Raw genomic sequence first — 21550 nt, 5'->3', positions numbered from 1 at the left:
ACTGTCATGTTTCATGTTTCATTATTTTCTGTTTCTTAGCTGCCTTTGACCACTCATTGGAAGCAGCCATTCCAGTTTGGCTTTGTCCCCACTATTCCACAGAAACTGCCTTGACTGAGATAACCAGTGTCCTCTTAATTTAAAAATCCAAGGAAAAATTGTGCCTCTCTTACCTTAAACATTATCTCTCTACTACATTTGACACATTTGAGGGTCTCCTTTTGAATACTCACCCTATTTTAATTTTGTTATATCTCACTGTTGATGTTTTTCATACCTTGTAGACCATGATCCTTGTCTTGTTAATTGGTTTTTCTTCCTTCACTTTATTGTCTTTTTAGGTATTAGTATTATTCATGCTTCTTTCCCTGGTTTGTTTTTAATCTAGCTTTAATTTTTAGACTTCTGGACTATAAAATAAGGCAAGAGTTAGACCTGCATCATGGAGTTCTGAGGATTAATGAACTTACTTAAGCCTTTAGCATAGGGCCTCAAACATAACATTTAATGAGAGATAATAACCTTTGTAATTATTATTAATATTTAACTTTTATGTTGCTCCCCAAATCTATATCTATATATTCTACTGGACATAATGCCATTGTGTAGTCATGTACCACATGACAGTGTTTATGTCAGTGATAAGTCACATATCTAACTATTGTCCTATAATATTAAATTGCTATCTTCGTTAATGTAAATACACTCTGTGATGTTCACACAGGGATGAAGTCACTTAATGAACATTTTTCAGAATGTATTTATCCTGTCATTTAGCAATGTATGACTGTACAAAAACCAAGAGTAGTTTTGATATGCTTGAAATAGCCAGTCAGAAAAGGTAATGTTAAAAGAAGTCACCATTCCTATGGTAAAAACTATGTCATAGCTTTAATAAATTGAACAAGAGAGATGAGAACAAATCTTTATGGAAAATTATGAATAAAAGACTTGAAGATATATACTGTTCATAGTTGGAAAGAGTCAGTTTCATTGAGATATCAGTTCTCTCCAGGTTGATCCTATAACTTCAGCATGAATTCAGTCAAAATGCTTGCACAGGTTTTCATGAAGTTTAGCAAAATGTTTGGAAGAAACAAGGGCCCAAAACAGTTGAGACAATTTTGAAAAGGAAGAAGAAGGTATGGTAATGATAAGGTAGGACTTCATAAAACTGGGGTAGTAGCAGTAAAAACAGTGTAGTACTAGCATGGGAGTAGACAAGAATATTGATGTAACAGTCTAGAATGCTCAAGAAATTACCTACATGTCATGGGAATTTAATATCATTATGAATCAGGGGGCAAGGATTAGATCTATTAGTTGTAAGTTTTGCTAGATAATTTTATATGGAAAAAATATAAACTAATTGCTTAAGTCACTACATAGGGGTTCTCTTTAAACCTCCAGACTCACATCTAAGTGATCCATTCAAAACTGAACTGACCATAATTCACCAAATTATTTCTTTAGTATTCTGTATATTACTAGCAAAGACATATAGTACTCGTACTCTTTCTTCTACCTTCTGCATCCTCCAGATTCAATCAATTAAAAAGTCTAATAGATTTCCTTCTAAACATTTTCTTCTTTTTTAAAAAAAATATGTATTTTTTAGTTTTAGGTGGACACAATCTTTTATTTTATTTTTATGTGGTGCTGAGGTTTGAACCCAGTGCCTCATGCATGCTAAACGAGTGTTCTACCACTGAGCCACCACCCCAGCCCCTAAACATTTTCTTGAATTGCCCCCTCTCTCTCCATTCCCTCCATGGCTCTACTGTTTCTGACATGGTTTTCTGTTACAACCTGGTTTATACTTTTTTCATTCAAATACATCTTCTACATAGATTTCAGAGTAAACTCTCTTAAAATCCTTATGTTTCCATTGTCATGACTACTGAAAACATTCCAGAGTCCTCCCAGAGTCAAGTTTGATGCTCCTTAGTACGTTTACCATGCCTTTGAGTGATACCTCTTCTTGTCCCTTCTCCAGCCTTGCATCTTGCCTCTCTGTCAGACCCGCTGACAATCTGTAATTCCTGGTACAGCAGAGATGCTTAAGAAAGACACACACACACACACACACACACACACACACACACACACACTCAGTAGAAAATGAGCACCGTCTTTACTTTTTTCTCTCCTTCTTTTATACAGTATTGTTAATTAAAACAAGGGGAAAGAAAAAACATCCTTTTGGCAGCTTAATCCTTACAAACATGAATAAACATTCTCAGGAAAACTTTGTTTATGGTCACAGTGCTCCATATTTCTTATCAATTAACTTGTGGTTAGTTATTCCCAGGCAACACACACACACACACACACACACACACACACACACACACATATAAATTTTACAGTTGGCAAAACATTCTTTTATCTTCTTAAGACAGCAACAAGGACATAGTTCAAAGAGTTCATACTTTCTCACAGAACTCCTTGTTTTGCTAAGTACAGCAAAAAACTATTTGTGTGCATGAGCACATACCTCTCCCTGCGTGTGCCCCGGTGTTCTTGCTCAGTTGATATGCTCACTCTGCTACCTTGCCTTGGAATTCCATCTCTCCTTATACCTGAGTAATTTTTACTTGTCCTTTAAAATTCAACTCAGAGTTCTTTAGCATTATGGGTACAAAATCTTCATCCAGATTCATGATTTACAAATATTTTCTCATGGGGCATGTGATTTACATCTTCCATCTCTTCAACAGTGTCATTGGATAAGAAGCTTTTACTCTCGAAGTTCTGCCCTTCATGAAGTGTACTCTTTCATTATTGTGGTTTTGTTATATAACTAGCAAACTGGTGCCTCACCAAGGATCACAGATTTCTCTCCTTTGTTCTGGAGCATTTAGTTTCAGGTTTTACATTCAGCTCTGTGGTCCATTTAGAGTTATTTTACATATGCAGTAAGGTATGACCAAAACCTATTGTTCCATATCTGGGTATCTGGTGTTCCAGTGGCATTTGTTGAAGATGGTCCTTCCCCCACTTCACTGCCTTGCACCTTTGTTGACTGTATGTGTAAGGATCTACTTCTGGACTCTCTTCTGGGTTGTTTATCCATTAGTCTCCCTGTGCCAATTTCATACTTATTTTAGCAATCACAATTAAAATTCAGCAATAGATTTGAGTAGGCACTTCATCAAAGAAGATAGATGAGTGGTAAATAAGCACACAAAAAAGAGAGCATCGTTAGACATTAGAGAGATGTTGATTAGAACCACAGACTGACCATAGCAAGAGATAAGGATGAAGAAAAACTAAAAGTTACACTGTTGTTCGTAATTAGAAGACATACAACCACTTTAGAAGAGAGTTTAGGAATTTCCCAGAAAAGTAACCTATATATATATATATATATATATATATATATATATACCCTATGACACAACCATTCCACCTTGAAGTGTTTACTTAAGAGAAATGAAAGAAAATGTCAATGCAAAAAAGACTTGGGCATGAATATTTATAATAGCTTCATTCTCACACCATACTACCTGTTGCTTTTGTCACCTCATTTTATGGTTGCAGAAACTGAGACTCAGGGAGCTTAATTACCATGCCCACATGAGGACTCAAGCCCAGACACTGGCTCCTGAGCCCCTGTGCTTAGCTACCATTCTCTACCAGGCGTGCTAGAAGCAGGCACCTGATTTTCTTCAAGTGTTATGGACTTTTAGAATGCAATTTAAAAAGTATGGGAAAGAAAATTTGTCATCAACAATCCTTCAGCAAAGTTTTGAAGAGATTACCTACTTATGGCACATTCCTTCCAGCTCATACCTTTGATCATGTGTATAGTTTACACACTAAACATCATCTTACATTGTTTTAATTGCAACAAGGACACAGATTTTTTTCCATTTGCTATTTTATTATAACATTTTAGATGACTTCATATTTCATTAATGTTTTGAGTTATTTTCTGAGGAAAGATTTGTCATTTAGGAAAGTGGGTAAGAAAAAAATTTAAGTATGCTTTTTGCAATTTTCATCTGGGGAATTTACTAAACTATTTAAAATTACCAAGTACAGGTAAAAAGTTTCAAAAAACTTTTAACTGGAAATCATTTAGCAATATCTTATTGTTGTAATTAAGATATTAATGTAGGTTTGTCGAATGTTTTAGTGACGTTACCATGGGATCTTATTAGGGTGAAAATTCGAAGAAGTGCAACTGTATATTTGATGATTTGTTTAAAAATTATATGCTTAAACTTTATCAAATTGAATCTTATTCAAGTTACAATTTTTTTCCCTTTTTATGTTATATAATTTAGGGAAACATAGTGCCTAAGAATGATAGCAAAAACCCTTGTAAGGAGAGGAGTTTTATACAAAATATTTAGCCCCTCAAATCACAAAAGAATATGGACCTTCTTTAGTGACTTTACATTTGTTCTGTGAAGACTTTGAATTGGTCACCATAACAGTGACCCACTAAAAATATTCTTGCAAATGTTAGTTGGATTACTAGGTGGAATGGACATAACTAGCTGCACAGGTAAAAAGAGAAAGTACAACATAAAGCCATAAGATGGAATTGTTCACTTTTACAAAGAAGTGAAATACATATGTATACACATACACGTATGTGCAAAATCTGTATACTCTTTGTCTTAAATATTTGCTCATCATATGTGAGTATTTGGGAAGCTAACTACCATTTTTAAAAATTGAACAAGAAAATAAATTAGAATTAATTTGAGTTGAAATAATTGGCCAACTTACCAAGTTGTTAAGTAATTTGTTACACTAAATAGAATAATGTAGCATTGCTTTTCACTTTTGGAACTAGATATGATAGAAAAAGTTCAGGGCTTTGGAGTCATAATGACATGGATTTGAATCTTGACTTTGCCACTTGTTAACTTTTAAGGCCTTGTTACTCAAAATGAGCCTCATTTTTCTTCTGTTTTGTGGGGCTATATTTATTTTACTTGGCAAATGCAGAGCTTATAAGTTTCTGAATTTCTTCCATTCCAAAAGTATTTATTGAGGGCTACTAGTGAATAAAGTTAAGTGCCTGCTTTGAGTTTCTCTCACTTCTGATGGGGAGTGTCAGATAATAAACAAGTCAATAGACAGCATTTTGGGTGGTAAGTGCTTTGATGGAAATAAAGAGAAAGGGAACCGAAAGACTAGGTGGAAAAAGACTATGTTGAGTAAGGATGTGGAGTGCTAGCTAATGCAGGAAATCCTCACAGTCTCTAATTTGAGAGAGATATGAAGGAAATGGAGGAGAAAACCATGAAATTATCTGGGGAAGGGACACTTTAGGAAGAAAGACAACAATAAATGCAAAAGTTTTGAGATGGGAACATATCTGCTGTGTTCAAAGAACTATGCAGGGGCAAGGCTAATGATGCCACTGCAGGAACAAAAGTGGTCAAAATGGCTAGAGGTTAGGTAAGAGGTGCAGATCATATGAGCCTTGTAGGATGTCTAGGACACTAGACTTCCCTCTGAATGAGATGGGAGGGGATGGAGACACTGTATTGAAGAAGGGCAAGATCTGGATTTCATTCTGCTTAGAGTATTAAGAAGAAAGCAGGCAGGGTGGGGATAGGGATGTTGTGGGGAACATTAGGAGCTTACTGGGAGAGCTAGTGGAGGTGGTTCAGTTCTTGATATATGTTAAAGGATTTCCAGATAAGATTGTATAGGTGGGTGAGAAAAGGGGAAGGTGTCAGGGATCAATATTTTTTCTTTTCCTGTATATGTACTTGGGAACAGGGAAAACAGTGTGGCAGAAAAAGAACAGATTGGAGTGAAAGCATGAACTCTGTTTTGGATATTTTGAAGATGAAAGTCTGTTAAATGGTATTTCCAGTTACGAGTGTGGAGTTTAGGGAGGAGGTTGGGTTGGAAGTAGAAATTGGGAGCCAAGAGATGACAGATGGCATTTAAAGTTGTAGGAGTCAATGAGATCACTAGGAGAATGACTGTATATTGAAGACAGACTGTTCCCTGGAACTCTACCACATGTAGAGATCAGACAGACAAGAGAATCCATCAAAGGAGACTGAGAGAAGTAACCTTTGAGGTAGGAAGCATTCCAGGATTTGGGAATGATCAACTGAGTCAAATACTGTTGGGTCAAAAGGGTCAGTTCTGAAAATTAACCTGCAGACTTGGTAACATGGATGTGGTGAGAGATTTCCATGAGCAATTTTGGTGAAATAAAAACCTAATTGATTGAGGGTTTAAGAGAGACTGGAGTAAAGCCATCTCTTCTGAGTTTTGTGGTGAAGATAGCAGAGAAGTGGGAGCTTTGGAAAACACACACTTTCTCTTTTGCAGTTCTCCCATGCTTTCTTGTCCCACCAGTTCCACTTTATTCCTCCAGTGATTACCTGCTAGGCCCCTTGAGGTATTTCAGTTCTTATTTGTACCATAGGGTTCTCCAAAGATCTTGTGCAGGACAAAAAGTGGTAATTGATAATGTTATTGATCCAGAAGAGTGGCAGAGGCAGCAATATGATAAAGAGGAACTCAGTGTCTAAGGAACAGAATATTTTTTATTTTAATGCGTTGTATGTGTTTCTATCAGCTATGTTTCTAAGCTGTCTCACCACTGGAACAGCTCAAGCCTCTATACTGTTTGAACACATCCTCTTACTCTTTTATTAAAAAAACGTCATTAGAGTGGCATATCTTGTGATCTTTCAATTTTGAGTTCAGTTTAAAAAGTGAATTTTTTTTTGAGCCATGCATTGTTTTAGTTACTTTGGTGCCTACAAAGATATGCAAATTAGTTCCAGTCTTAAAATTTATAATTTGTAGAGGCAAATCACAACTTTGAGGTAGAACAGATGCCCCAGTCAGGGGCTTCAGGAAAAGCCTCCTAGAGGAAATGGTATTTAAAGTGGCCCTTTCTATATTACTAGGGTCTTGGAGCTTGATAGGGAATAGTGAAAATAATAGTAACAAAACATAAAGGCAGGAAAGCATCTAAGTAATTAAAAGACCTAATTAATGTACCATCTGTGTGGCTAACTCAGAATCCTGGGTTGTCATTTTAACAAATCATGTACAAAGCAAATAAGACAGCCTGAATTGAGCTTTAAAACATGGTTCACTTCATTTGACTTGTGCTAGAACTATCCTAAATTAGTTTTAACCAACTGTAGTTCTCAGACTCCTGAATGTTAATCTCTATTTCTAAAAAAATTTCCTTGTTTTTAATTTTATTTTACATATTTTAATGAAAATTAAAATTAGATCTGTGTCTTATGAACTATGCCCTTGGGAAAATAAGAACTTCAGTTATTACTTGCAATATCCAAAATTTAAGATCTTGTCAGTTATAATCAGAAACAGAATGATCTCTAATCTATGCTTTACTACTTCTTTATATGTTCTTTTGATAATAAGCTTTGAACAGGGTTAAGTTAATCAGTTACTGTTTATAAAACTCACATTTAGAAACTTGGAAACAAAGAATTTATATTATGAAACTTTGAAAGTAATTGCATAATCTACCCCCACCCAGAAATATCCTGTAAGTTAGAGAGAAGAGGTCCTATGGGTCACAGTCTTTTCTCTGTCTTTAGGAAATGGAGTTATTTTTCCCTTCAAGTGGAGGTTGTGGGCCAGCAAACACTGCAAAGTTTATCAGTTGTACCTGTTGTATCATTAAGCCCCATGCTGTCAGTGAAGGTAAGTGTTCCATTGAATACAGTAGCTCCAGTATATTTTGGTAATCGAACAGTTTGTTTCACTAATATTTTTTCTTCCTATATTTTACGTGATGAAATTAAAGTATCATTTTAATATTTCAATTTACTTTTTCTTTGAAGGTATGTAAATAGTGATGACAGGTTATAAGGGGAAACCTGTCCAAATCTGTCTTTATCTTTGTACATTTTTAGAAGGTGTTTCTTGAGTTGCTGATCATGGTCCTGCTCACTCCTGTTAATAGGTCTTGATTCCTTGACTTAATTTTCCTTCTGTCTTTCTAATCACTTAACTGTGATTCACAGAATTTACTTAAATAGCACTCCTAATGTTTAATTTAAAACAATGTCTACCATACCTGTATCATACTCTTCCTAAGACAGGTGGAAAAACTGCCTTCACTTCTCAGTATCCAAAAAAGCTTCTTGAGAAATATGTGTGTCTGTAGTGTGTGGGTGCACCCATGTATATATATGTACATATATGTGTATATGCTGTGAGAATTGGAAAGGTTCTTTTCTTTTAATCTCAATTCCTTCATCTGTTTATTTTAATCTGTTGTATGTGTTTCTATCAGCTATCCCAGATTTTTTTTTTGGAAGTGAGATGGGGAATAATTAAAAAAATCATCCTTATTAAATTAGAGTATGTAAATAACATACAGAATTGAATGATTTTTTTCCATTTTGTTTTCTAAGCATCAAAATGATTTATGTAATTTAAAAAGTGGAAAATAAAAAATAAAAATAAATAAAATTTAACTTTTCTGTCATCTATAGGTGGCCATTATTAGTATTTTAATGCATTTCCTTCAAATCCTTTTCTTCTGTATTGTGTGTGTGTATACAGGGGTACATCGAGACACATGAATGTAATTGTTAATATGGTGGATATGTAGATCGATAGGCTGTTGCTTTAATTTTTGTGGGCATTTTTTACCTTAAGTCTTTATGAATATTTTAATTTGTTTATTTAATATAAACAATTAAATATAAATATGGATGTAGTATACTATTTGAATACCTAGGTTGTTCCTACTTTTTTAATATTAAAAATAAAATTTTATAGAATGTATTTGTACATAAATATTTGCTCTTTCTAATCCTTTCCTCTGGCTAGTTTCCTACAAGTAGACATGTTGGTTGAAAAGATATAAACCTTAAAATCTTGTTGCATAATTAATAGTTTATTAATTATTTAGGCAATACTTAAATAATTTATAGATTTTGAGGTGTATAATTATATGGAACTAACATCTATGATGGCTAACACATTTATGGAGAACTTACCACATGTGCCAGGTAGCAGGCTGGGTGTGACCTTTTTCATTTTCTTTAGTTGTCAGAGCAAATATGTCAAGTTGGTGAATTTATTATTATTTTTCCAAGAAGAACAGTGAGATTCTGTGACGATATTTTCCCTAACTGGAATAGGGAAGCCAGGTTGACAACACAAGCTGCATTTTTTTTTAGGTTTTTTTTTTTTTTTTAGCATTCATATTCTTTCCTCTGTGATGTAGCATCCCAATATCAGCAAAAGCAAAGTTAATAGCATTTTTTAAAGGAAGTGATAGCAATACAAATGTCTAATAATCCATGAAAAAGTCCTGGAATCTCAAGTTGTACCCATTTTTCGTATCTATGGAGTAGTATGTGTATGTGTATATATTTATATATTAACATACATACGTGTGTATACACACATACATGCAACTTGTTACACTCATTTTTCTTACCTAGGGAGAGGTATGGATATGTGTATGTATTTATGTATTTACATATACACACGAATATGTTTATTCACACACACGAATATGTTTATTCACACACACAAACCTTATTACACTAATATTTCTTAAATGTGTGTGGGTGTATATATATATGCAAATAAGTGTGTATTTCATGTGTGTATATATGTGTGTATATACTTATATACAAGCACATTTCTCTAGGTAAGGAAAATTAATGCAACATAAATAAGATCTCAATTTTTATATTCAAATGTGCATTTTATTGTAAATTATTTCTGGAGAAGTCTGATTTTATTTTTTCCCTTTTTATTTAATTATTTATACATGACAATAAAATGCATTTATTTTGATATATCATATATAGTGGGATATAATTCTCATTTTTCTGAGTATACATGTTGTAGAAACATTGGTCATGCAGTCACATATATACTTAAAGTAATAATGTCTGTTTTGTTCTGTCTTTCCTATCCCCACATTCCCTCCTTTCCTCTCCCTTCACTTCCCTCTATCTAATCTAAGGTATCTATTCTTCTCTAGTGTCCACCCCCCCTTATTGTGAATTAGTATCTGCATATTAGAGAAAACATTGGGCCTTTGGTTTTTTGGATTGGCTTATTCACTTTGCATGATATTCTCCAGCTTCATCCATTTACTGGCAAATGCCATAATTACATTCTTCTTTAAAGTTGAGTAATATTCCATTGAATATATGTACCACATTTTTTTCATCCATTCATCTATTGAAGGACACCTATGTTGATTCCATAGTTTAGCTATTGTGAATTGAGCTACTATAAATATTGACATGGTTGCATGCTGATTTTTAAGTCCTTTGGATATACACTGAGTGGGGGATAGCTGGGTCAAATGATGATTCCATTCCAGTTTTCTGAGGAATCTCCATACTGCTTTCCATAGTGGTTGCACCAATTTGCAGTCCCATCAGCAATGTATGAGTCTACCTTTTTCTCCACATTCTTGCTAACATTTATTGTTGCCTATATTCTTAATGATTGTCATTCTGACAGGAGTGAGATAAAATCTTAGTGTAGTTTTGATTTGCATTTCTCTAATTTCCAGAGATGTTGAACACTTTTTCATATATTTGTTGATTGGTTATATTTCTTCTTTGGTGAAGTGTCCAGTTCCTTAGCCCATTTATTGACTGGGTTAGTTGTTTTTTTGGTGTTAAGTTTTTTGGGTTCTTTATATATCCTAGAGATTAATGGTTTATCAGAGGTGCATGTGGTAAAGATTTTCTCCCAATCTGTAGGCTCTCTCCTCACATTACTGATTATTTCTTTTGCTGAGAAGAAGCTTTTTAATTTGAATCCATCCCATTTATTGATCCTTGATTTTACTTCTTATACTTTAGGGGTCTTCTTTAGGTCAGATCCTAGGCCTCATTTCCCTCTAAGAATTTTTTATTTTGTCCTTGATTTCTTCTACTATCCATTCATCATTCAATAGAGTACTTTTTACTTTATCGTTGATTTCTAATTTCATTCCATTGTGATCTGATAGAATGCAGGTTATTCTCTCTGTTTTTTTTTTTTTGTATTTACTAAGAGTTGCTTTGTGGCTTATGATATGGTCTATATTTTAGAGAAGGAGTCATATGCTGCTGAGAAGAAAGTATATTCACTTATTGATGTATGAAATATTCTATATATGTCTGTTAAGTCTAAATTATTGATTGTATTATTTAGTTGTATAGTTTCTTTATTTAGTTTTTGTTTGGAAGATCTGTCCCTCAGTGAGAGAGGGTTGTAAAAGGCACTCGGTATTATTGTATTGTGGTCTATTTGATTCTTAAAATTGAGAAGGGTTTGTTTGATGTGTGCAGATGCTCCATTGTGTCAGGCATAAATATTTATAGTTGTTATGTCTTGTTGCTGTATGGTTCCCTTAAGTATGAAATGTTCTTCTTTGTCTCTTCTGATCAACTTTGGCTTGAAGCCTGCTTTATCTGAAATGAGGATGGAAACCTCTGCTTGATTAGACAGTCCATGTGAGTGATATGTTTTTCCCATCCTTTCACCTTCAGCCTGTGGATGTCTTTGCCCATGGAGTGAGCCTCTTGATGACAGCCTATTGTTGGGCCTTGCTTTTTAATCCCATCTACTAGTATGTCTTTTGATTGATGAGTTTAGGTCATTAACATTCAAGGTTATTATTGAGATATGATTTGTATTCCCTGTCATTTTGACTTATTTATGATTTTCAATTTAACTTATTTCTCCTTTGGTTGAATATTTTTTTAATGTAGATTCTCACTTCTCTGGTTTTCACTTTTTTTTTTTTCACTTCATCCTCATGGATTATTTTGTTGAGAATGTTTTGTAGTGCAGGATTTCTGGTTGTGAATTCTTTTAATTTTTATTTATCATGGAAGGTTTTAATTTAATCTTCAAATCTGAAACTTAATTTTTCTGGATATAAAATTCTTAGTTGGCATCCATTTTCTTTCAGAGCTTGAAATATATTATTCCAGTACCTCCTAGCTTCGAGAGTCTGGGTTTAGAAATCCATTGAGATCTGAATTGAATTTCCCCTATAAGAAATTTTAATTTTATATTTTTCTCTTACAGCCCTTTAGATTTTATCTTTATTCTCTGTGTTAGTCATTCTCATTATAATGAGTCTTGGTATGGGTCTGCTATCATTTTGTACATTTGGGGTCCTGTAAGCCTCTTATATTTGATTTTTCCATTCTATTCCTTAGGTTTGGGAAATTTTCTGCTATTATATCATTGAAAAAATCGTGCATTCCTTTGGTTTGCATCTCTGCCCCTTTATTTATTCCAATAACTCTTAAATTTGGTCTTTTCATGTTATCCCACAATTTTTGGATGTTCTGTTCATGGTTTCTTATCATCTTCTCTGCATGGTCAACTCTGTTTTCAAGATTATGTATTTTTCTTCATAGTCTGAGGTTCTGTCTTCCAAGTGGTCTACTCTTTGGTGATGCTTTCTATTGAATTTGTAATTTGGTTTATTGATTCCTTAATTTCGAAGATTTCTGCTTGTTTTTTTCCCCACAATCTCTATTCTTTATTGAAGTGATCTTTCACTTCCTGTATTTTTTCTTTGATTTCACTCCTTGAACTGTCCTTTAATTAACAGATCAATTTAACTGTACATTCTGAACTCCTTCGTGGACTTCTTTGCTTCTACTGGTGTTATCAGTGGCTTCTGTTGTTAAAGCCTGTTAGTTTGTTTGGGGCACTTTATTTCATTGTTTTTTCATCTTGTTCGAGTGTTTCCCCATCTAGAAATATGGATCTAAGCAGCACAGATTCTACCCTGTAGACCTATAGTGCCCCTGAAGGTTTCCAGCACCTTGCCTTTAATGGTGTGAGCCAATATCAACAACACCCAGAAACAATGTATAGCCTTAAACCTAATAGTTTCCACTAAGGCATCTACTGCTTTCTTACATTAAACCAAAATGATGAGTTCAATAGCTCTTTATAGTATAGACAGAAAATTTACTGAAATGATTCACAATTTCAGATGGTGGATGAAAGAACAGAAGTAGCATAGTAGGTGATGTTCGCAAGGGAGGAAGATAGAAGCAAAGATTCACAGGAAAAGTGGAGGAGGAGCTAACAGATTGGCCAGTGGTTGGAAAAAAGTTGGAAAGAGAATCCAAGAAAACAGACAAGTGATAGGAAGAATACAAACAAAGAGAAAAAAATTAAAGATATAAAAATACAACAAAAATGCAAAACACCATTCATATATCATTGTCCTTCATACACTGAGGCATAGAAAACTCCCTGATCTAAATATGGTAGAGATGTTAGTGAATAGAAAAATAAAATAGATCTCTGTGGAAAGTTGAACTGTCTTCATCAGCATTCAAAAGTTTCTCAGCCCTATCTCTGACATCTCATGGGATCTCCAGGCCCAGATCTGCCCTTGCAGACCCAGTCACTATCCCACCCATCTGGGCTTCAGATACCTCAGGCTCAGCCACATTGCAGTCCCAAGATGTCAGTGCTGCCCCTACTTGCAGAGAGACCACCAGGGATATACTCTCTCAAAGGAGCAACCCCGAGATGCAGCAGCAAGATAGGGCCTCCAGCACTCCATCAGGAAGACCCCAGACACCCCCACACTGGACCTGCAGGTCCAGTCCAGAGTCCCCAGACAGATGCTGTTGTGGTGTTAAACCTGCTGGCACCCTGGCCCCAGGCCCTGGTCTGCACCCCAAGATGGGTGCGGCCACATGCAACCAAAACTGGAGTCTCCCCACAGCAGTCCTCCAGGCAGTGGTGGCATGGTAGTGGCTATGGTTGGTGCAGCAGGTGGCAGGTTAGCAGCAGCTGTACTGAAATAGCTTTTGCAGTGGAGGTTGCAGGAGCAATTGCAGCTCTGGGGGCAGTGTCACCCAGGCGATCTACGCAGGGCAGTGACCGTATGCATCGGGGCAGCCGTGCCTGTGGTAGCAGCAGCACCCAGAAAGAAGACCTCCAGGCGAACTCAGGGTGGCAGCTACCATATCAGAGGCAGCAGGGATGGTAGAAGTGATGTAGGCGGCAGCCGATTGGAGAAGGCACCTTTGGCTTTCAGCAGCAGCCGTGATCTCAGAGGTAGCATTGGAGATAGACAGAGAAAAGACCTCTGGGCATGGCAGTGGCATCTGCAAGATCTCAATTTTTAACATAGTGTACATACATATATGTCTACAACCGTAACACACACACTTGACTATGGTGAGACAGTTGCTCATTTAAAGTCCTCACCTTTAAAAAATTCTTATTTGCTTGAAAAAAGTGACTTATATTCAAAAGAAATTAAAATGTCAGAATCTAAAAAAAAAATTCTTATCATTGGCATCTTAATATGTTTTATTAAGTTGGATTTTTATCTGATTTAATTTTTTCTAAGGAAAAATGTGATGCATGGCAATAGACTGACATAAAACTAGAATTAAAATAAATGCTAGCTATTTATCTTAATACAGATAAATAAAATTGAAATTAAAATTGAAATGTATAATGAAAGATTATGTAAAATTGAGAAATTTTTTATATCATTTTTATATTTTTGCATGTTTAAATCATTTTTCATGAGAACTTTCTTTAAAGATTATATGTGTTCCCCCACACCCAGTGCTGGGGATCGAACCTAGAACTTTCCACATACTAGGCAAGCCCTCTACCACTGAGTTATCCTCCGTCCATTTTTATGTTTCATATCCAACATAAGGTTATATAAAGGAAAAGACATTTTGGCAAAATCTATTCATATGTTAGAATGAACTTTGACATTTTAACTCTTTGATATTCTAAACTTGAATTTCAGGGACTCTTTTAAAGAAATGTGTAATTAACCAATTTTATTGCTTACTGTAGTAAGGACACAACCCTGATGGAGAAGGTCCTGGGTAAATACTGCAGTTTTGAGGTCTACCCTTAAGAAGCTTAGGGCTGGCTTTTCAGTGCAGTGATCTGATTGAGAGTGGGCAGAGTTCATGAGATTGTGTTTTAGGGTTAGTGATTCAAGGATCTTAACTATGTCTTTTAAAAACGCAGTTGTTTGGTAAATGAGTTGTTTGCTTAGTTGAGGGAAAATTGTGAATAGGGGATTGTTTGAGTAGTCTGTTGTTGGGGTAAATGAATTAAGGGGAAGTTCCTGAAGGAAACAATGAAGTTATTTACTTACTTAATCCTTATTTTTCTAGGCAAGAATTTCTTGGCGTAGATAGTCATGTGTATATAGACAGCCTTAATGCTTAGCTCTATTCTTTTTTTTTAATTTTTTTTATTAGTTGCTCAAAACATTACAATGATCTTGACACATCATACATTTGATTCAAATGGGGTACGTAATCTTAATTTTCCACGTGTACAGATTGCAGGATCACATTAGTTATATAGTCACATTTATACATAGGGCCATACTAGTGTCTATTGTATTTTGCTACCCTTCCTATCCCCCACTCCCCTTCCCTCCCCTGCCCTCCCATCACCTCTTTCTACCCAATCTACTGTGACACGTTTCTCTCTCTTTTTTCTTCCCCCTCACACCATCTTATATGTAATTTTGTGTAACAATGTGGATGCAGTGACTTCACTTCTCACTTCCAAGAGAGTTAGGGAAAAAAGAAAGTTTAGTTTGGGGGATAGATGGTAGGAAAAATAAAGTGTATTGTAGTCAGCTTTCCGTTGCTAGATTGACAAAATAACCTGAGAAAATCAACAGAAAGGAGGACAGATTTATTTTGGCTCATGGTTGCCATCTATGTTGTCTTTTGTTTCTATGCCTGCGGTGAGGTAGATCCCTGCACATGGTGGGGAGCTCATGGTGGAGCAAAGCTAGGCTCTTCATGGTGGCCAAGAAACAGGGTGGAGGGACAAAATATACCTTTCAAAGGCATGTCCCCAATGATCTATTTCCTCCAAGTAGGTCCCACCTCCTAAAGTTTCTGTCACCTCTCCAATGTTCATTAACTTAGGAATCCATAAATGGGTTAATCCATTAGTGAGGTCAGAGCTTTCATGATCACATTGCCTCTCAAAGGCCCCAGTGTATTGAGTACCAAGTCTTCAACACATGAACTTTTGGGGTATATTTACAATCCAAACAATAACAGTGCATGTGAGGCATTTGCAGTCTTTTTATGTATGCAGGTTGAAATACATATTGCCATTTTGGGAGTCAGATTGAAAGGGAAGAAAAATAAGATGAATGTTCTTGTGGGGTTTTTTTTACATTTTTAATTTTAAAAATATGCAACATCTTTATTTTTATGTCCTTATTAATTATGAAGTTAATTCCATCCATAAAATGAAATTTTGCTATTGCTCTCTTATCAGGCTATCTAGGTTTGAATTCTTGTTGTATCATTTTCTGATTTGTTAGATGAGAGCTATAATATGCTTCAAGAAGTAACTATGACACTGTAGGTAGAACAATACCCTGCTCTTAGGTAAGGCTTTATCAATGTTAGACATTGCTACTCTTCTACTACTACTGTTGCTACTAGTTTCATTATCTTTTAATTTTTAAGTGAAATTGAATAGTTCCTTATTAAGACAACAGTAGTTTAAAATGCTAGCAAAATACAACATCCACAGGGACAAAAATCCTATCATTAAAGAAAAAATACTTTAATATTTTCCCAAGTTGAAGTCTAGGTCTAACTTAAGTTCATGAAGCAGGATTATTGTTTAATTTGGTGAATTTAGTAGCTGTTTTCTGATTGCCTCTTATAATTGGCACTGGGCAGGAGGTGGTAGCCAAATTTGTGAGAGCTGCTTTTGCACACAGAATGGTTATACATTTTAGGCTTTCAAATTATTAGAAGGCTGAAATTTTGTTAGAAATTTTTCTTTCTTCTAACAGATTAATTCATCAAACAACTTTGTTGCATTATTCGTAGTATAGTGACTGAAATGAGTCTGGATGGCTTGAAAGTCTTATCTCAGCCTTTGAGTCAGGTGTTCTATTACCCTGTGAGAAACTGTGTAGAACATTCTTATAAGAGTAAATTATATTCTGTATCTCAATGCTGTGTTTTGGTTGTAAAAATTAATTGAATTTTCATGGAGAATACTTTCAAGCAGATTTTTTAAGAGATGGAGAAACTTTGGTGTTGTCTGTATTTAATTAACTATGAAGCAAATTATTTATTAGAATATTATGTAGTTTATAAATTTTTTGCCACAATTGCCTCTGAAATGCTAATTGAAATAGGACTGGTAGCAGAAAGGTCTTATCTGTCAAGTTTCTCACTTCTTAAAATCAGATTATTCTTACTCAGCCTCTTTTCAAGAGTTTTGATGTGCACCCTAACGGCAGTTTTGATGCTGTGTGCCGGAGAGCACTAGAAGACACATTCCACCAATGCATCCTCCTAAATTTGGGCTAATTGAGTTGGTTGACTTTTAGTATTAAATTTCCCTCATGTCATTCATGTTCCAGGTAACTGTAAAAGAGGTGTGAATTTTTTTGGTAAGAAGAGATTAAATTTAAGCATTGTAAATCTGTTTCAACAACAACAACAAAAATCATAGAGCTTAGCATGCGTTTTTGAAACATAAAACATTAGGAATAATATCCTATGAACTTCTGAGTTATGGGAGCTTTAAATGAAATTAATGATTTTTGATTTAGGAGGAATCTCAAGATTCTGCTAATCACTTACTGAAGACTCTCAACTTTCAGAAAGGATAACATTCAGTGGTTCTGAAGAAGTAGATGTGTATTAAGTTTCAAAAACTTCATTTTGAAATATTGAAAGTTTGTTTGCTAATCTGTCTCAACATCTAATAACCTTCAGAGGAAAATGGGTGTCTTGGGATTGTCAGTTGTAATGATTTGGGAGATAGTTGAGGACCCTCAAATCTTGGAAATGGCCTTTTCCAAGTGTAGAACAAAAACAGTTTCACTTTTATTACAAATTGCAGCTCATGTTTGTGAAGTGCTAAATACTTCACAAATTTAGAGAATTATTTAGTTGTCAAAACAAAGAGAGTAGGTATTACTTGAGACCCATAACAGAGAAGAGGCCTGGGCAGTGAGATGTTAACCTGTGTAAATCACACAGCTCTTGTGGGACAGGGTTGGGATTTGTACCAAAATTATCTTCATTCTATCACATTATATCATTCTGCCCCTGCATGGATTATCCTTTAGAGCTATAATACCATATATCAGGTTTAGTTATTAATCCCTTATAGGTGTGGAATCTAAACAAGGTAACAACCGGAATCCAGAATGACTTAATTCCATAGATGGGGATATTTGCTGTATTCCATTAATTTAAAGATTAATTCAGAAAACAAACTGGTAGGAAATTACATAATAATTAGCATGAAGGTTGATTTTAATTACTAACACCTTACCTAGGTGAAAAATATTCATAGCTTATGGTAAAATTTAGAGAATTACTACTATTCTGGCTGAGTTAAGAGATGAATAATAAGCAAGTTCTTGAGAATTGCAAAGTAGAATACCTCCCTAAAGCTTTCTTAGTTAAGTGGGAATAATATCCCCATACCCCACATCAACCTTGGGCATTGCACCCAGGGACACTTTATCATTGAGCTATAACCCCAGACCTTTCTATTTTATTTTATTTATTTTGAGACAGGGTCTCACTAAGTTTCCAAGGCTGCCCTTGAACTTGCAGTTCTCCTGGCCCAGCTTCCAAAATCATTGGGATTACATACAGGACTGTGCCACTATGCTTGGCAGGAATTAAACTTTTTATTTTGTAAAATATAATGATTTGACTAAAAGCAGAATTTTTTTTCCTTCTATTTTCTTTTTTATTTGTGATAGTCTGTTTTTCCTAAGTACAGTCTATGGGTTCCATCTCTATGGAGTCAACCAACTGTGGGTAGAAAATATTTGGAAAAGAATAGCATCTGTGATGGAATGAGATGGGCATCATTACCCTAGGTACATGTGTGACTGCACATATGATGTGACACTACATTGTGTACAACCAGAGAAATGAAAAGTTGTGCTGCAATTATGTACAGTGAATAAAAATGCATTCTGCTGTTATATATACCTAATTAGATTTAATTAATTAATTAATTAAAATTAAAATAAATGCACTGAATAAAAAAAGAAAAGACAAAAAAGAATAGCATCCGTACTGAATAGGTACAGACTTTCCTGTCTGTTCTTCCTGAACAGTATATAGTACAACAACTGCTTACACAGTGTTTACTTGTGCTAATTATTATAAATAGTCTAAAGGTGACTTAAAGTGTGGGAGGATGTGTGTGGGTCATATGCAAACGCTGCCATTTCATCCAAAGGATGCTGGTACCCACAGGTGCCCTGGGGTCCTGCATGGTTCCAAGGGAGACATGTGCGCTTCCTGCTTCAGCTCACTGCCCCCTTTCCAGAGCTACCCAGACCCTCAGGCTCCAGTTCTCCTCACTTGCTCCATTCTCAGTACCTTTTCATTCATCCTTTGATGCCCAGAATGTGCATCTTTCTTTCTACTCTCAAAATGTGGTTTCCTTATGAATACTAGCCAGACACCTCCCACCCCAGTATGGTAAGCGTCCAGACATCAGAAAATGTGGTCTCTAGGATTATGGGTTTTTTTATGATTTGTTTATGATTTATTGAACTCCTTTATCAACTTAGTACGTGATTAGGTAAAAAAAATTCTAATGTGTGCTTGAAAAGAAGGGGTTTTGGGCTGGGGATGTGGCTCAAGCGGTAGCGCGCTCGCCTGGCATGTGTGCGGCCCGGGTTCAATCCTCGGCACCACATACCAACAAAGATGTTGTGTCCGCTGAGAGCTAAAAAATAAATATTAAAAAAAAAAATTCTCTCTCTCTCCTCTCTCTCCTCACTCTCTCTTTAAAAAAAAAAAAAGAAAAGAAGGGATTTTGATGCAGTCTCCTTTCTTTATACTTAAATAAGTATTTTTTCAAATAGGTTGTTCAGATTGTAGTCTTTTACTTTTTTATCTGCTTGATCAAGATTTTTTTTTATCTAAAAAAATATCATGTTAATTCTCCTGTGTTAAAATGACCTGTTATTGTTAATGTGATTTTTTTCACTTGAATTTTCACTTTTTTGCTTTGTATATTCTAAGACTTTATTATTTGTGATTATTATATCTTTTTAGTCATTTTATAGTATTTCCCTTATTTCCATCATTTTTTATTGTTCACTTTAGAGGGTATCATATTTTTTTGTAATTTTTTTAACTTTTCTTTCCAATGTGTATCTTATTTTCATTATGGCTGACTTTGGTGATTTCTTTTTAAAAATTAGAAGAAAAATTTCATTTTATTCTAGTAGTCTTATTAATGTTGGATTTACTCTCTTGCCCTTTATTCTGATTACTGATCTGTCTGGATTCACTTCTTATTTATCTTGCTTAAAGTTTCCCCTGCCGGCAACTCTTTTCCTGTGCTTTTTTTTTCTTTTTATTTCTAGCTTTTTGTTGGATGGATAAAGTATTCTTATTGTCCTTCTTTATGTTTATTTTCTGGTTTGAAAACCGTAGATCAGGAGTCAGCAAACAATAGCCCCTGGGCCAAATGGGTGTAGCTGCCATTTGTGTGAATCAAGTTCCACTACAAGGCAGCCACACCTGTGCATTGCCTATGGCTGCTTTTATGCTACAGTAGCAGAGTGGTTGTGACATATACATATGGCCTGCAAAGCCTGGGTTATTAACTATCTGATCTTTTATAGAAGGTTTGCCACAAATTGTAATTTTAATTGGTTATTCCTAAAATTTAGATGTGTACTGAGCTCTATATTTTATTACTACAATCTGAACTTACTCCATTTTTGTCCTGAAATAAAGCAAAAATTTTAGTATGCTGTAAATAGCCACTTTAGTTTTTCCAAGTTATTGTAAGAATGTTAATTCTCTTATTCTTAGCCTTCGTTTCTTAAGCCAACTTTATTGACACATAATTTACATAACATAAAATTCATTTTTTTAAGTGTGTAGTTTTGGCAATACATTATTGCCTCAAACGCCCAGAGTCAAGAAGTATAGATTTAGTCTTTCCTGATGTCTTCATTTTGGAGACATTTAAAATAGATGGTTTTGATTGATTATTTGATAGCTTTATTGATTAATGCTGTGGTTACAAATGCCTTTGTAATTATGGTCTCCATCAAAGACAAGCAATGAAAAGTCACTGTGTCATTTATCTTCTGAAGTCAGGCTGTACTCTTCACATCTGACTGGAACAAAGAACTCTAGGCAGCCAAACACCAGTGCCTAGCAACTGTAATGTCTGCGTCAGGAACCTTAGGGTGTCTTCAGAGCCTGATGTTGTATTTAGTTAAAGCAGAAGATCTGTGCTTCTCTGGCAATATTAGAAGAAGCAAGAATTTAGAGGGAAGAATGAGTAAGCACTCGGTGAGCATCCTACTGCACTGGCAAGTATGATTGTAATGTGTGTTTGGAATGACTTACACTTTTATGCCTTTGACATTCACTTATTTTGTGATCTGGGAAACATTTCATGATCTTCCTAAATCCCCATATTTTTTATGTGTAAAACGGAAGTGACAGAATCTAGTTCATAAGTAAGTTAATACCTGTGGTGCACTTAGCACAGGTTGTAATGTAAAGCAATCAATATAATGTTAGCT

At 35.1% G+C, this 21550-nt stretch overlaps 1 protein-coding gene across 7 annotated transcripts in view; it reads left to right on the top strand.

Annotated features, from left to right (window-relative positions):
- Nme7 (NME/NM23 family member 7) overlaps positions 1-21550 on the top strand; it is a 165751-nt gene that overhangs the window by 49684 nt on the left and 94517 nt on the right. For all 7 annotated transcript variants that reach the window (XM_078022274.1, XM_021722680.3, XM_021722682.3 and 4 more), the window contains one exon: positions 7569-7674. In XM_078022274.1, the coding sequence (XP_077878400.1) occupies positions 7569-7674 (106 nt within the window). The remainder of the gene's footprint in view (positions 1-7568; positions 7675-21550) is intronic.

Source organism: Ictidomys tridecemlineatus, chromosome 10 (genome assembly GCF_052094955.1).
Source record: "Ictidomys tridecemlineatus isolate mIctTri1 chromosome 10, mIctTri1.hap1, whole genome shotgun sequence".
NCBI classification, from domain to species: Eukaryota; Metazoa; Chordata; class Mammalia; order Rodentia; family Sciuridae; genus Ictidomys; species Ictidomys tridecemlineatus.
The sequence above is the reverse complement of the archived record's forward strand: the minus strand, read 5'-3'. Positions and strand labels throughout refer to the sequence as shown.